General features: G+C 37.3%; 1 protein-coding gene across 9 annotated transcripts in view; it reads right to left on the bottom strand.

The window, feature by feature from the left end:
• Positions 1 to 16,027, bottom strand: part of LOC139453311 (thyroid hormone receptor beta-like) — a 348,228-nt gene that overhangs the window by 66,033 nt on the left and 266,168 nt on the right. The window contains exon 1 of one of the 9 annotated variants that reach the window (XM_071234975.1): positions 8,968 to 9,159. The exons of the other annotated variants lie outside the window; for them this stretch is intronic. Within the exon in view, the coding sequence (XP_071091076.1) occupies positions 8,968 to 9,047 (80 nt within the window). The 5' untranslated portion in view covers positions 9,048 to 9,159. Of the gene's footprint in view, positions 1 to 8,967; positions 9,160 to 16,027 lie in introns of those variants that run through there. 9 annotated transcript variants of the gene reach the window in all.

The following is a 16,027-nucleotide window of genomic DNA, read 5'->3' as shown; positions in this document are numbered from 1 at the left end:
GTGATTTGAAACCTGAGTGACAATCAAAATCAAGTATTTTCCAAATTCATGGTAGTATAGACCATGAAGGCCCATCTAATACTTGCTATCTACTACATCTTTCATCAACTTAATGGGAAATTTAGAGAAAACATGAAATGACCCATTTTTTACAGTGTTAAATGATTTAGAAATGTGCATTATTTAGAATACTGAACTACAGGACAAATAGCTATACCCCTGAGTTTGAAAAGAAAAAGCAAATTGTCTTGCATGATATAAATAGATCACAACACCTACATAAAAACTTCACAACACGTTCGATGCTTCCGTTCTTATCGTGCCCCCAGACTACTTGGTAATGGTGAACATGTTGAAAAGCTCGGCCATAAATCACACATATCAATGTATTCTTTAATATCTCGTGAAAGATAGGTATGCTGTTCAAGGCAAGCTTCAAATAACAAACCATCACATTTAACAGCAATGTGGCTTTTAGGAGGCTGGATATGTTCGTCATATCATAATTATCTTGTAAACACAACATACAGTGTGCCTCCGCAGTAATGAGCAGATTTAATGAAAACCCAGCTGCTGGGTAGGAGCGTTTGAAGCAGTCCACATGATGTTTGGTAGGTGCGTACAGATAGGGCTATGGAATGTTTATGATTGTAAGAGATGATTGTACTTGAGACCTAGTGTTGATATTCCTGATAGACGCCTGCCGCGAGAACTTGACAACTCATCTCACAACGGACCACAAGTCACCACCACAAGTCACGGCCACATTCTGCCTATTGTTGTGTGTTGGATACTCTTTACCCTAAACAATATTACATCATTCAAAAAAATATCTTGACTCTGAAGAATAAATTAATCCCTAACGAACATTAAGGAGGTCACTGGGTTGGTGCATACTTCATTCCTTGGTTCGAATCCAAACATTTTTGTATCTGTATTTCCAGTCTGCTTTTCATAAAATGGTCCAAACTGAAGAAGATTACTATTTAAGATGCAATATTCCTGCCCTACCGTGGTGGAGAGGCACTTAGCATGTCTTCACACACTGCTCCCATTCATAGTTTTAAACCTGACACTGACTTCATGATAATTTCTTGGTGAGTGAGTTGGGTTTCAATCAGAGGATGTTTATTGTGATTTGAAACCTCTGATTGACCAATCAAAATTGAGTATTTTCCAAATTCGTGATAGTATACACCATGAAGGCCCATCTAATACTATCTACTAGATCTTTCATCAACTTAATGGGAAATTTAGAAAACATCTCAAATGATCCATTTTCTACAGTGTTAAAATGATCGTAGAAATGTGCATTATTTAGAATACTGAACTACAGGACAAATGTCTGTACCCCTGAGTTTGAAAAAAGTATTAGCTCTTTCAACACTGCAGGCTGGTATCTTAAACTTGACAAACTTACATGAAAATTTCCATCTTTTCAGGAAATCTCGTGTAATGTAAGTCAGATGACATCTTGGCTTTCGTCGCCTGGATTTCTCAGTTCAGACATGATGTTTAATGCCAAAATATATGCAAGAGAAATGTTTGTCACAGCTCGTAACTTTGTTTGATACATCCAGGAAGATCAAAAGCCGCAACTTCCTGCTTAAAACATTCAGAATAAAACAACCAAAACCTTTCATCTAAATCTGAAATTTACCATACACAGGAAAGTATCAATCGCAGTAAATTGATTGGTTGCCTAAGGTCATGTGCTTGAATTTGACCAATCATGATCCTTGTAGCAGATTTCAGCAAGAAAGCGTCATTAGAATCCAAGAAACCATTTCCTATCCAATAAAGTCACATGTTACAGTCACAAAAATACTCCAAGGGACGTTACTGTCATATTATTGAAGTCGTACGTTTTCTCATGATGCCAAACATCGAAGGAATCGAACCAGGTGTTATTCTTACGAAGCTTTGAAAATTGAGGCATTTCCCAGTATTTCCTCATGTTACTGAGCGGAAAGCCAGTGTTATCGAGAAATGGCTGATAACAGACAATATTGTAAATTCTGTTTTTAAATAATTTTCTTATTAAGTAAAAAATGGCAACAAAAAAGAAATAGGTTACTAAGTGGATACGTGTATCATGAAATCTTACATTGTCACAAAATCATCAAATATTTGCTACTTTGGTGCTTAATCTGGACGTTATGAATGTGTCAACTTACATTTTATTTTTAAAACAAACTTAATTAAGTTGAAAATGCTATACTCAAATAATGGGATAAACATAACTTTCATATTTATAAACAGTAGGGCTAGACCTTTGAAAAGGTGCATAACACACATAGTAACAAAGATATTTTGAAAGCAGATAATTTCCTTGATAAATGTAGGCTTCATGTATCACCCAAAAGTATCTGGGAACTTGGTGACACAGCAGTAAAAGCTTCTGGTGTTGAAAGAGTTAAGAGTATTCCAGTTATATCACTGCATGTCAGTTTAATGTGGGAGGAAAGCCGGAAATGATGCAGGTCTCAGATGTTTACCACTTTCGTGAAACCAACCAGCATGAATTATGTGCTGACAAACCTAGAAACATAATCAGTGAAAAAATAAAATATTTTGGACACTCAGCTAGCCTGTCCTATGGACAATGCAATAGATAGAGGATATTTAACGTGTTTTCTCAAATACCACTTTTATCTCATCGAGTGAAGTGGGGAGAGTGTAATATTTTCACGAGTGACGCAGTGAATTTTGAATTTTCTATTTATTATATACATGTTTTATTTTTATTACTTGCAATATATATATTTTTTCGAAAACAGTGTCTGATAAATTACTAAGTTCTCCCTGTCGCCCCTTTACCACCGTCGTATAAAGGAGGTTTGCAAAAAGTATATAGTGAATAAAACTAGCCCTGTAAATATATGTTATGCGAAATATATTTTTGGTTGTCATAATTAAACATACCTGTTTAAAATGAAAACAGAAATCATTTTCAAACAGCGATTATTTCATTGGCGTAGGAATACATAAACAGTTAGTACAGTGACAATGTCGAACGATCAGCTGAACGCTCTCCAGACTTACAAAATCTGCCAAATTTGATCAAATTTTCTCACAGATAAGTATGAAAGTTGACATAAACACATTTATAGAACCCCCGAACATTTTAATTGAAACATTGTTGCTTGCTGTCATGAATTAAATTAGGAAAGTTAAATTCTCGGAAAATTCAAGCAGGCGCTTCTCGCCTTGGTGGTACGTCTCGCTGTCGCCAGTTGTGCCTAATGTCTGGCGAAGCATGTCCGGTGCAAGAGTGATATTAACATTGCCATTATGTTATTTCCAGACATCAGACTCGTCAAAAAGTTCCTGTGGTCAGGTGAAGAGAAGTTATGCACCTGCGGTTGAGACCGAGTACAGTCGGCATCTGACGTAAACAAAGGGGGATAACTCTTTCATGTTTTGATTCTGGACAAAGTAGTCCGGCACCTTGTTTATATCACTCACTAGTGACTGATAACTTGATCTATAGTCACTAGAGACTGATAACTTGATCTATCGTCACTGATAAATTTCAGTATTTCATTCATATGTATATAATAAAATTATCTGACACATTCCAAGCAAGTCTAGAACACTTTGGCAAATCTAAATTTCATTAGAGTCAGGAATGAAGTGATTATCTGAGCTCTTTTCTATAACATTTAACAGACATATATATCAAATCAGATTTGGATCAGACAAAAGTTGAAGTGTAACAGATCAACAAAGAGTCTGTGTGGTCATCAGCAGTCCAGACAGAGCATGGCGTTTCCTGTATCTTATACGAATATTCCGGACAGAGCATGGCGTTTCCTGTATCTAATAAGAATATTTCTAGCAATATTATTCTGAGACGCCAAGAATTAGCTTCACACATCGTACCTATAAAGAATCAAACCCAGATCTTCGGCATGATGAGCAACCACTTACCCACTATGCTACCCATTTGCTCCTAAATGGAGTTCTCTCTAGTAGTATAATTAAAACATGATCTATATTACTTTAAATTTGATTTTAAGTATATTTCAGGGGCACAGAACACCTCTTGGTCAGTTTATCACGTCTTTATTAATATTGAATATAGTTCTAACATAAGAATGGTTGAACACAACAAATCAAATATACCCCTTATGCTTCACACAATCTAACAATCACACACTTGTCCTTCAATTGACACTCTTCTTCTAAATGGTAACACACTGGTCTAAGGGCACACACTATTTCTGACAATGAATATCTTTAGCTGACATTTCCACCAATAATGTCACATTTCTATTGATCTAACACACGTCAATCTTCATAAAGACGTCAACTTCCCCCCCAAAATCAAATAAATATCCTTGATGTATCCAGGCAGCATGTTCAGACACTATAAAACACTTTCACCTACACTCGCCACAATCTCAGTACTCCGACAATTGAACTGGTCCAATTTTCAATATACATTTTCTGTAACTATTGGCACTTTTGGAGCTGGATATTATGTAACCATAATGTATGAAGCTCCAGTAGGTAGATGCCACACTTTAATACTACCACTTAATGCTATCATGTGATATTGTTGTCTCAGCTCTGTCACATGCTGATATTGTCACAACTACAGATACAAACCTAAACAAGGCCAGGTGTTTTGCATACTCCGTCAACTCACTTGTGGAAAACAGTGTCACATTATTGCCAGGCAAGTTAACATTGATAACGTAGGTCATCAAATCTAGGTCCCTTGTCTGTAGTACCAGACATAAAGTACTACTCAATACCAGCGCAACAATGGTTCTAATAAAATTAATTGATATTTGAAGACATTCTGTGATAATCAATATGCTATTTGGACTCATTTGTTACGGGATGGTAATTCAATTTGTTCAAAATCTCTTCGAACTTCCACCTCGGTAATACTCTTCTGAACAAAGGGTATGATATGGCAGGAGTATTGCTAACAGGAGAGTAAAACTGCACTCACTCAATCACTCATTATGTTGTGAAAACTGCTCAATAGCTCCAATGTTTATTAAGTATATTTCCTAACAGGTCAAAGATAATAAGAGTTTGATCATGTCTCCTGTTTTACCATTGATCCTCCCTGATCCGTCTGATGCAGAGTTACTTATCTAACATCCATAAATACTCCCTTAACTTCAACCTTGTCTACAGTTAATCCTGTTCTGACATGAAGAGGTCAGACAGCAACTGGTGAAATCCTGTACGTTTGATTTCTCCAACCAATCCCATAAGTCATACCAGGAGATATTGACATTTATACAAAGCTATGCACACAATCCACTTAGCCACACTTTCGTAGATAAGTAAAGTGTTACGCACCAATATAACAGCTCGGAATGAAAACCAGAATGTTTGGCCATCTCAAGAGACACAATCACACAAATGTCCTCTCTCTTGATAGATAGTAAGATAGATCAATTGTGTTCCTTTAGCGTTGTTAAGTGGGTACTTTATAATAATATTCTCCATACTCACTCCTTCTGCTGAATTCATTCTATACAAAATGTGAGGAAATTTATTATTATCGTTATTGAATCAATTTAACGGCGTAGTCCTCCTCGGCCTACAAGTGCGCTTGGTCATAGATAACTCTTCGGAATGGAGGATAAATTGTACCGACGTGGGCCGAGATGGCTCTAAAATCTATATCCCTTGACGGAATGATGCTGCATGTTGGCCCAGTGACCATTAACATTTCACGAAAATGGTTTCAATCTTTGCACCTCCAACGAAAAGAGAGGTGTCCGTGAAATGAAGTTTCAGTGTGGAACCATTTGCCACCAATTCCCCCTCCTCCTCAACATGCCAAATCTCAGCTGGAGAAAAGGTAATTCCGCCAGTCGCCTTTATCAAATTGAGTGAAATAGACAATCATTGAAGTCAATTAAAGACAACTGAATTCAGTCGTTAAGAGCAAACAGTTGACCTTGTTTTCAGAGATTTATTTTCCACACTAAGTCGCTGCAATATACCAAGTGGAAAGTGCAAAAATCTTGTAGAAAAACAATTGTCTACAGATTAGTAATCCAGGAGTTATCCCCCCTGTCTTGATCACATGATATACTCGACAGAAACGACCTCATTCCTACTTGAGAAAACATAAAATCCAATTGTTTTAATCTTTTGTTTTTTGAAGATCAATTTCCAAACAGGAAAAAAAACAATCCATTTCTTCACAAGAGTATCCATCTTGCCAGCATGAATTCCAATGACATTTGAAATAAAACTTAACAGTATACATGTGCATAAAATAATAACAAAACAAATCCAACAAGACAACAAGATGAATGATGGCTAAATGCTGAACACATCAAACACTCTTAACCTGTCAAAGACATTTCATGGGTTTTTCTACCGATCGCATATCCTTCACAGCCAATACTAAATGTCAACTCACACAAGCATAAAACATGTCAAATAGACATTTGATAAATAACATAATTATCAGGAATAATATCAACCTTAAAACTGAATACACATAATTTTTCTACATACTTTCAATTAACAGTGAACTTAATACAACTGAATACACATCACAGCATGCTAAAGCAAGGAAAATAAGAAACTATCTTCCAACAAATAAATACAGTACAAATTTCCGTAAACTGCTTTGACCCTAAATAACTGTGTCAGGAACTTTACAAGTGATTGCTAAACCATCAGACCTGAAAGTATCATTTAATCAACAACAGTTTGCCCATCTCTCTGACCTGCCCACTCTACTACAGTATTAAATGACTGATAAATACAGACCCTTTCCCCTGAATATCACTGAATAAAATAGTGGAAAAATGTTTTAGAGAGGGTTTATGTAAAGATCAATTCCGTCACCTTTTAGTGGTAATTGCAATATGTTTTCATTTAGTGTTATGTCAGTTGGTGACAGTGGGGGTGAGATATTTATTACGATCATCCCCGACAGTACCTGTTTCCCAGGTCTAAAAAATAACCTTGTATCCAACAGCATAAATGTTACTGGCAATAAAACCCTTTCACAGTCTACCGACAACAATCTCCCTAAATCTAACCAGAAACATTCTCGCCAAGCGGTAACACATTTCTGCTATTAACGAGCGACTAGGACAGTGAAAACATGTCATAAAAATGTCAACAACCTTTCCCTGCCTTACAATTCCTAACAAGCATCTGTATTGCTTTTACATTAAACTTGATTTCATCCTAAGTGTTTATGGTTCAAAACATAACAACCACTAAATATACTTTACATCATGTATCCGAACATCTATAATATGGAAATTATCATTGAAAAGCATCCATCTATTTCTTCACACAAGACTTCAAATTAAAGCGTTCTTCATCAACTGAGATTTGCCACCAGAAACCAGTCTCTCATGATAAAAACGATGAATAATCACAAAGTATTGCCACTGAATCATTATATCATGTAATTGGCGCCATACTACTCTAAGACCATGATTAAGATAATTAATTGATAATACCAAGAAACAGTTCCGTTCCAATTCGCAAATACCTCATAAGTGTCAAATTTCAAACCGATGCTTAAGACAGGAAATAACTGTTTAGTAATTGAGAAATATTTAAACAAATAAACATGTCGTGCATGAAAAGATTATACTACCTCAAAAACTCAGACCAGGTTTAAAAGAAGAATTTGTATTAACACCACTAAAAATATACCATGCATAAGCAAAGTCTACAATTTCTCATTTGTAGATGGATTTATCAGCTTCCGAGATTACGACATAGCAACCACAAAATTAACACAATTTGTCTTGCAGAGCTGTTGTGAACGCAATGTGAAAATCAGAAATGCGAGATATTGCTAAACTATAAATACTAAAGATAATTCATACCATTCTAAAACCCCAAACAAACTATTTTATAATGGGCCTCTTCTTACAGAAAATAAAATAAGCTGACAGCTATTCATGTTACACAGTTTTCAACATACTGACATTCAAAATCAGCTTGAACATTTATAGGCTTAATTCTGATGTAGTTTTAAGTTGATAGCTAGCTATAAGATTATCAGAATAAAACTATAATGTTTTATGTTTCCCATATGTCATATTCCAAGTCCTTAAAACACTTTATGTTATATACCCAATTTCTGCAAAAAAAACTAAAGTTTTATACCCAATTCCCGGGAAACAACTTATTTATCAAATAACAAAAAGTATATTACAATCTCAATCATTGTGAATACCAAAGGAAATCGATGGAATGAATCCAGATAAACATTAACATATGTTTTATACATGCAATCTACAATCACATTACGATGGAATCAAAACTTATCAACAATGTTACTCCAGCTATCCTGTAACACTAACGCTTTTATAAGTACATTTAATCTCACACCTTCAATGCATAACAAAATCAGGACATAATTACGAAATCATCAACATTCTTATATATAAAACATTTTCAGGTTTTTAAACGTCATACATCAGACAAAAGTGTTGACCTCTTGATAGCAACAACACCTTGTAAGAAAACAGATCAAGAAAGTCATTAAGATATTTCTACTTGTCAAAAAACTTGTCATCAGCATCACAGACAACGTTCATTGACTTCAACCTGTAAGAAGCTGAGATTCTCCTTGGATTAAAATCAACAGGCTTTTCTTGGCGCTACCCTAATAACAATGAGCATGCGTTTGTCCCAGCTGTGTGACATATTATTCTTAGAGGGGAAAACAGTTATTGCATATGGCTATAGATTTATCACTGGGGCTTCAAAAATGATGACACAGTCCTACACAACGTTCCAGAAGTACGTAATTAACTCTACTAACACCGTGGGTTACTGGGAGGAGCTGTTATCAAAGAGGTGCCTCACAAGCATGGTTTATATAGCCCCTAGGACCATGTGGCTAATTACCCATAGGACAACGGACCTAATCCCAGTCAGTGCCGACCTGATCTCACAAGACAACCATGGTAACCTAACGACGGTAAATGATGAACGACAACCTACCTTGTGTGAGGGGGTCGGGATGGGTAGCCAGGAAACCCTCCGATGTTCCCATACTGGTAAGCATGTATAATGCTCCACATTTTCCCCCCTTACTGACAGAAGAGTTCCTCTCTACCCCTCTCCTCCTTTGTGAAGACTCACTGCCTCCGTATGAATGAGTTTTTTCACCAGCCACCTCTCGTATTTCTCGGGAGGTGATGTGTGCCACTACAAGATCATTGAAGCAGCACGGGTTGCTTCGGGAGGGGGGACCATGGGGGGGGCTGTGAGAGACAACTGGAATCCCTCGCTCCTTCCTTCATCCACAGTGGAATGGATTGGTCCAGGCCGTGACATCCCTTCATTCACTATAGAGAAGCACCTCCACATGCAGGCCGCAATCCAGATCCATCAACACAACTCAAAACACTCGCAATCTCTCAAATAATGGACATAGGCCACCGATCAAGATGGGAATGGTGGAGTAGCGAAAAACAGATTTTCCTGCCAGGGCAGTATTGCTCACTACATCCCAGCAGTATGTAACAGTTTTAATAGAGGACTGGATCACATGGCACAGGCAGGGCAGGTCAGACATGTTTGATCAATTTCGATCATCGCGGACAGATCGAGACACTGTTAGCCATCGCGGGACCTAGCAATCACATTGGCGATGTTGTGTTGACTGGTAAAAATAACACTGGGTCCAATTGGAAGCTAGGGGGGTGAGGGAGAGAGAGAGGTGTTCCACTCCTGACACCAATTTGACTGCTGGGTTCTGCTTTCATTGAAACAGTATGTAGCAGACGGCGAAAGAAGGAGCAGACATAGTTCGTCTCTCTCTGTTCACTGGGCTGGCTTGTATCTGACATTCTTCGTTTATGCCGTCAGAATCACGGAACACATGGTCCCAGCTACAAAACATGGACCACGTGTACCTTTGCTTGTGAATTTGGAAAATGGATCTTACCCTAATTGCAACCACACAAATACTCCCAAAAAAATATTTATTCTATATGGTGAAGGAATCTAATAGGAGAGAACGAGCGATCTGTGCGCCACAAAGGCCACTATACACACTGCATGAGCAGTACCAGCTAGCTAGCTGAGTTGCCCAACAGCAGGTATGATAGAATTACATATATTCCTTACCCAATATGACATTTCTTTGTAATAAAAAAACTCTCGTCGCTGACGGGTCCAGCTGACATGAACATCCTGTTACATAAACAGTCTAATGTCGGTCTTTTCTGGACTGGCATTCTTTAGACAAAATAGAAGCCCAGTTTGCATTTGGCCTTTACGGATGCCCATTTCAGCTCTGATAACCCAAATTAGCTCAGGAAATATTGTGACATTGTCAGAAAATTAGACATAATAGTTTGGAGTATGCCCTTTCGTCAAAAGCCCAAAGTTAATGTTCAAAGCCATTAGTAAACCTGCATCAACTTGGGGATAGACATGACCTCCAATAACTGAGAAGCAATTTGGTAAAAAATTGACATCATAATTTACTTAATTTTGGAGGATTAACTAAAAGTCAAAATGCAACAAATTAGCTTTTCAATTGTTTAATGAACATGCTGATATTTAGTTTAACCCATCTGCCTCTCACAACAAAACAGGGAAACAATCCTGAGATATTAGGGTGGAACAGCATAATATAATTAGGGGTAATTTAATCTCCTACTGAACCCTGCATACTTTATAATTATAATTAATAATGTCACATTTAAAACATCCTCCATTACTTTTTAAAAATGAAACTTTGATGTACAGACAAAAAACACAAACAATGTTCAGCGGTAAGGAGAAACTTAACCAATGGGCAAATCCCAACATTAAAATTAACATCTACGTTTAACAAAATCAACCCAATTTAATGGATTCAACAATGGAACCAATTGTCCAATTTAGCAGTTTTGCGTCCTTCAAGAGGCCTTTCTCTGGGCCATTAAGGGCTGAGAGCCTTCCGAAGCAGTCACATGCTCGGAGTAATTCTGTAGTCTGCTAGATCAGAGTAATCTGTTTGCATTACTTGTCGTCAAATAGCCTCGATCTCGGCCCGCTCCCCCGGACTCGTTGGTCAGTAATTGCTACTTCTGTATGATCCTATTCCCCCGAAAAATTAATCATATCAGAGTAAATTCAATCACTAGCGGAACCAGAATCAATACCCTGCATTATATGCCTCACTTTGAGTACAGTGCACAGTTTATTTAAGGTGCTGAGCACACAAGCGAAATGACAAAAACTAATTACTGAATTAATTAGAGAATCATGTCAGAGATGACGTTAGAATGTAAAAGTTTTACTTTGAATCTGCAGCTCAAAGACAAGGAAAGGTTGACGACAACTGCCCAATGTCAAAAGAAAGACCTTTGTGATTGAGATATAGGTTTCTGATGATTCACAGAGGTCAGAAGAAATGAGGTATCTTGAGACAGGAAATAAAATGAATTGACAATTGTGAAATATTTGGCATGTTTAACTCTTTAAGTCTTACCTTAAGCTTGGTTACAAAACTACCAGACAAATTATCTTATGAAATCATTTTGAACATCAACCCTATTTTTTTACTCATCATAATGTTTTTTTAACAACAAATATTTGAGATGCAATAACGATGAGACATAGACTACACCAGACCTTAATGTAAATACATGGGCTGATGTTAGCAGAGCTTACTAGATCAACATACTCAGGTTCTGACTAATGGCTCGAATCACAGGCTGAAGTTAATTGAACTGTGTATTAATTGTGAAGCATGTTTCATCACACCATGAAGGTGGCGCCACCTCACGAAACACATAATTATTCTATCATATCTGATTACCAACTAACGGAGTGAGTAGGTAAATGCAGTTCTCAACTGTATTTCAGTCATATCTCTGGACAAGTTAGCTTGATGTTGACTGAAGACCACCGTGAGGGGGCTCCAGGGGGTACAACTCTGCTGGAAGCCATGGTGAAGACAGGCCAAGCAACAATCAGGTCAATCAGGTCAAGCAGATCCTGGTCATGGGATTCATCCCAGTGGTGACAACCCACCCTGGGAATACCCATAAGAAAAGTCCAGACAAGAATCATAATCCAGACAAATGTGGGTCGCGAACCCAGGATCTCTGAATTGCACCATGGGAGGTCATGTTCTTCAATCATTTGTTCCAGAAATATGCTGACAAAAAAATCAGTTTTATCCACCAAAATTTTGACTGTACATCCATAAAAAGTCAGGGGGCTGAAAACACGATGTCTCCTCCATTCAGAGAAAACAATTACGTGTTCAAGCCGTGACAAAAATATCCACTCTCTAATAAAAATCCCTGCCAGCCTCCCGAATATTAAATGACCATCCCCTTATACAATACAATGGAGCTTCTCCTCTAGGTGTTGATGTCAGCTACATATAGAAATGTCCTTCACAAGGTAAACCTTGTAGATGGTGATCATGCTTCTTGGAAAGAAATCAACAATGGCTTCACTAGGTGGGGGGAATAACAAATATTTTCAGATCGCTATTCTGGAGCTCATTTCATTTCTTCACCCTCCTCTCCTGGTGTTTAAGTGTACATATCTTTTCTTCAAAAATAAACCTTTGTAAATTGGTGATATTTTGCCAATGTGGCATTGCAGTATTGTGACTTATTCAATTGAATCCAACCTTTCAATGGCCCGAGTGTGACCTCGTTATGCTACGTCAACAGTTTGTGTTGTATTTTCCTACAACAGGCCTTTCAATGTGGGTCAGTTCATAAAGAAACATTTGCCCAAGCATTGGCCCTGAAATAACATGGAGGTCGGGACACACACCATGACCTAGCATCAATGTCCACCACTACAGTTCCTTGTAGGACCAATGAGATGATACAGAACAGTTCATCAGCAACTAGCTTCACTAACATCTTTATTCCATATCCCATACACTAGAAAGTGCACTCGAGTGTTTCCAGTAGGTTCTATCAACCGGTTCCATGATAAATTAATTAGTTTTAATTGATTATCCAGATCACTCACAATAACAACGAAACATTAAGGAACCTGCATGGCTCTTTTCAACATATGCCACTAAACATAATTTATGGAACACGCTATTCTTTCATGTTATAGTTTTAATCTGTCATGGCAGGACAAATTTCCTATAATAATGTGAAAAAGTCCTATGGTCCTTCAATCAATTTTAGTAGCAAATGTCCGGCACTGAAGTTGGTCATTGTGTTTTGCAGCTGACCTGAAATTCTTGGTTTTTGTAATATTTCAAACAAGTTCAAATAGCATTTTCATCACACCATTGCTGTGAATCCTTATCCTGCCAAGTTGTGGTAGTAGAACTACCAATGTAATGCTGGATTCTTGTCACACATATGAAAGTTGGAATAAGAATGACCCACTAGGGGTACAAGATAGACACAATTTTTATGGATAACAACTTCTTTAATACCCCCACTAGGGGTATTTTATTCAACTTTTAAAATAAAATTGCAGTATCAAAAATACAATTGCGATGTTATTACAATAGTTGTATGACTAATAGCACTGTGATGTTATTACTATTACTTCCAACAATGCATAGTTACTAATCCACATTTTGAAAAGCAAATACTAACTATTGACAATCCACACGTATCTTATTGTATTACGTCTGTGGAAATCTAGCATGGTATGGATGACAGATATTGATGCCAGTGGACAATCTTGATGCACGGATAGCTTCAATCAGCCACGACTAAATTGTTTACTATTTCCTCACACAGTCTGCTCGTAAAGTTACACGCACATATATGTATACATGACTGCTTACTGGTGCACACAAATACATACCTACTTTGGTGGAACCATGAGCACAGGTATAGTGCCACAAACCTAGAAACTGATGGTCATAGATGTCTGGCACGTCTAAGGGGAGCAACTCTGCACAATGAAGTGCCTTAGACGACTAGGCCTACCATGCCCCCAGACTGAGAGAACATATTCAATATATATTCAATTCCATAATTTCTAAAAGTTTAAAAAACATACCTCCATGGCAAAATATGTTCACATCTCCAAAGAATATATTAATAGTGACATAAAAAATACATCAATAATAAATCAAAAGATTTGTTGTGGCCTCATTTACCTGCAAACAGGTCCAAAAGAATATATAGTATCAACCAAAATCGTCCATCTTCAAATTTACCCAATCATAAAACTGTAATATTTGCTCTATTTTTCCAGTATCCGGCCACCCACAACACATGACAATACATTTCTGAATGTGTGTTTACATAGCATTCTCAAGGCACGTGATCGCGCATGAAGTTTTCAATTTACCTACAATCCAAATGTATCTTCAAACGAGGTAAACGTGTGCAAGCGATACATCAATTCTGCAGATTCCTCTATTGTATAAACCATCCAGCAGACAGGAAAACGCTACTTCCCTTTACACGACCTATTCCCTATTATGAAAGACGGTGGTTCGTTGAATTGATGATTTTGTGGTTACAAATTTTATCGCAAGTATATCTGCCCACCGAGCTAAGGGAGGTCCTTCCATCATTTATTTCAGGTATTATTCTATTGTTTACGCATGATTTGTCAAAAAAATTCATCAAGGCCCAACAAACAGCGAATGAATCAATGTAACGATCAAACAAAAAACATGACAATCAATAAGTCGATAATTCGGAAACACCCTAATCAAACAAGTCTGACATACTGTGCATTTTTATACCATAGGAATCAAAAACTGGTTGGAAAATTTGATGCTTTTTTAAAGTCTGCTGCAGAAGATATTTAACGACTAGCGTTCCCGCGCGGACTATTCATTCACTCAAAATACGAAACGGAGCCACAGGGGCCAGCGACATGGCAGTGGAAGTGATTCTTCATATTTGGATCTGACATACTGCACTAAATGTCCCGTCGTGTAGTCCGTAGATATCATTCATCAACACAGAATCTGCAGGATTCTATCCAAGAGACAGCTTTTACCATTTTTTTCTTTTCCGTTGGCGACAGTCTTTCTACTGACCCACACAAAAATTGGTTGAAAAAGCCAACGTAGTATGAATATGAAGATCAAATTTTACAATCCATATTTTCAAGCATGTAAGAAGTGCTGCACATTTTTTCATCAGATATTGTCAAAGATATATGTATTCATACATACACTTTATCTCAAACCTGAGAGATTTCAACTACCAATGCCTTAAAAAAAAAATATTTTTAACAAATAATGGAAAATTGCAGGAGAACAAACTTGTTACTGACAAGATCCTAATGACAATGAAACTTTTCCATAAATTGGGTTGGTCAACAACGTCCAGCGAGGGAGCCACAGTATCATCCCAGACCAGGCTAATGTAACTCGTCTGATGGAAGTTCATCTCGCACTTGATGACAACTCAGTCCCACCAATAGTATAACAGAACACCTTAAACTTGGATGACTAGAACTTTGGCGGTAAATTAGTTGGGGCTTGAAGGAAGTTTTTGGATCTTCTTGACATCTAATTGAGTCAGTCTAGGCTCTGTTTTGCACTAGAAATCAATTCTTTCCGATGATTTGTTCTGGCAGCTTTGAGAAATATGTCGCCGTCCTGATGGATTTTACTCGGAGACTTAAGATTTCATTTCGGCTGACGGCGACATGGCTGTTATGAAAATTGATAAAAAGATTTTTTAACCTTTTCCACACTAAAACTGTCCCCTATTATTAAATTGGCACTTGATTAAGTCCGTCATTTACAAGTTTTAACAACAAAAAATTGTTGAAATTATTGATTTTTTTCCAGTCTTTTTATTTCAGTGCATTATGGCAAAAGGGAGATGACTCTAAATAGACTGACAGATGATTAGAAGACAAACATCTTGAAGTGAAGCAATCTTAAGACTCAAATTTTGTAATTCTTGTTCCCCCAAGTTGTGTAGCATGTTCCTGTCAAGCGCTGAAGGAAACAGTTGTGTCTGTACGCGACATACATACACATTGCAGGTTTTTACATACATGTCATTTCTAACAACCAAACAGAGTCAGCTCACCTCACGACAACACTTATCCCCATTTGTCCTGTCTGTAACCAAAAATGATCAGTTTT

This window comes from Haliotis cracherodii, unplaced genomic scaffold (genome assembly GCF_022045235.1).
Source record: "Haliotis cracherodii isolate W230 unplaced genomic scaffold, xgHalCrac1.p SCAF_9, whole genome shotgun sequence".
Lineage (NCBI taxonomy): Eukaryota > Metazoa > Mollusca > Gastropoda > Lepetellida > Haliotidae > Haliotis > Haliotis cracherodii.
This window is presented reverse-complemented; position numbering and strand designations above follow the sequence as displayed.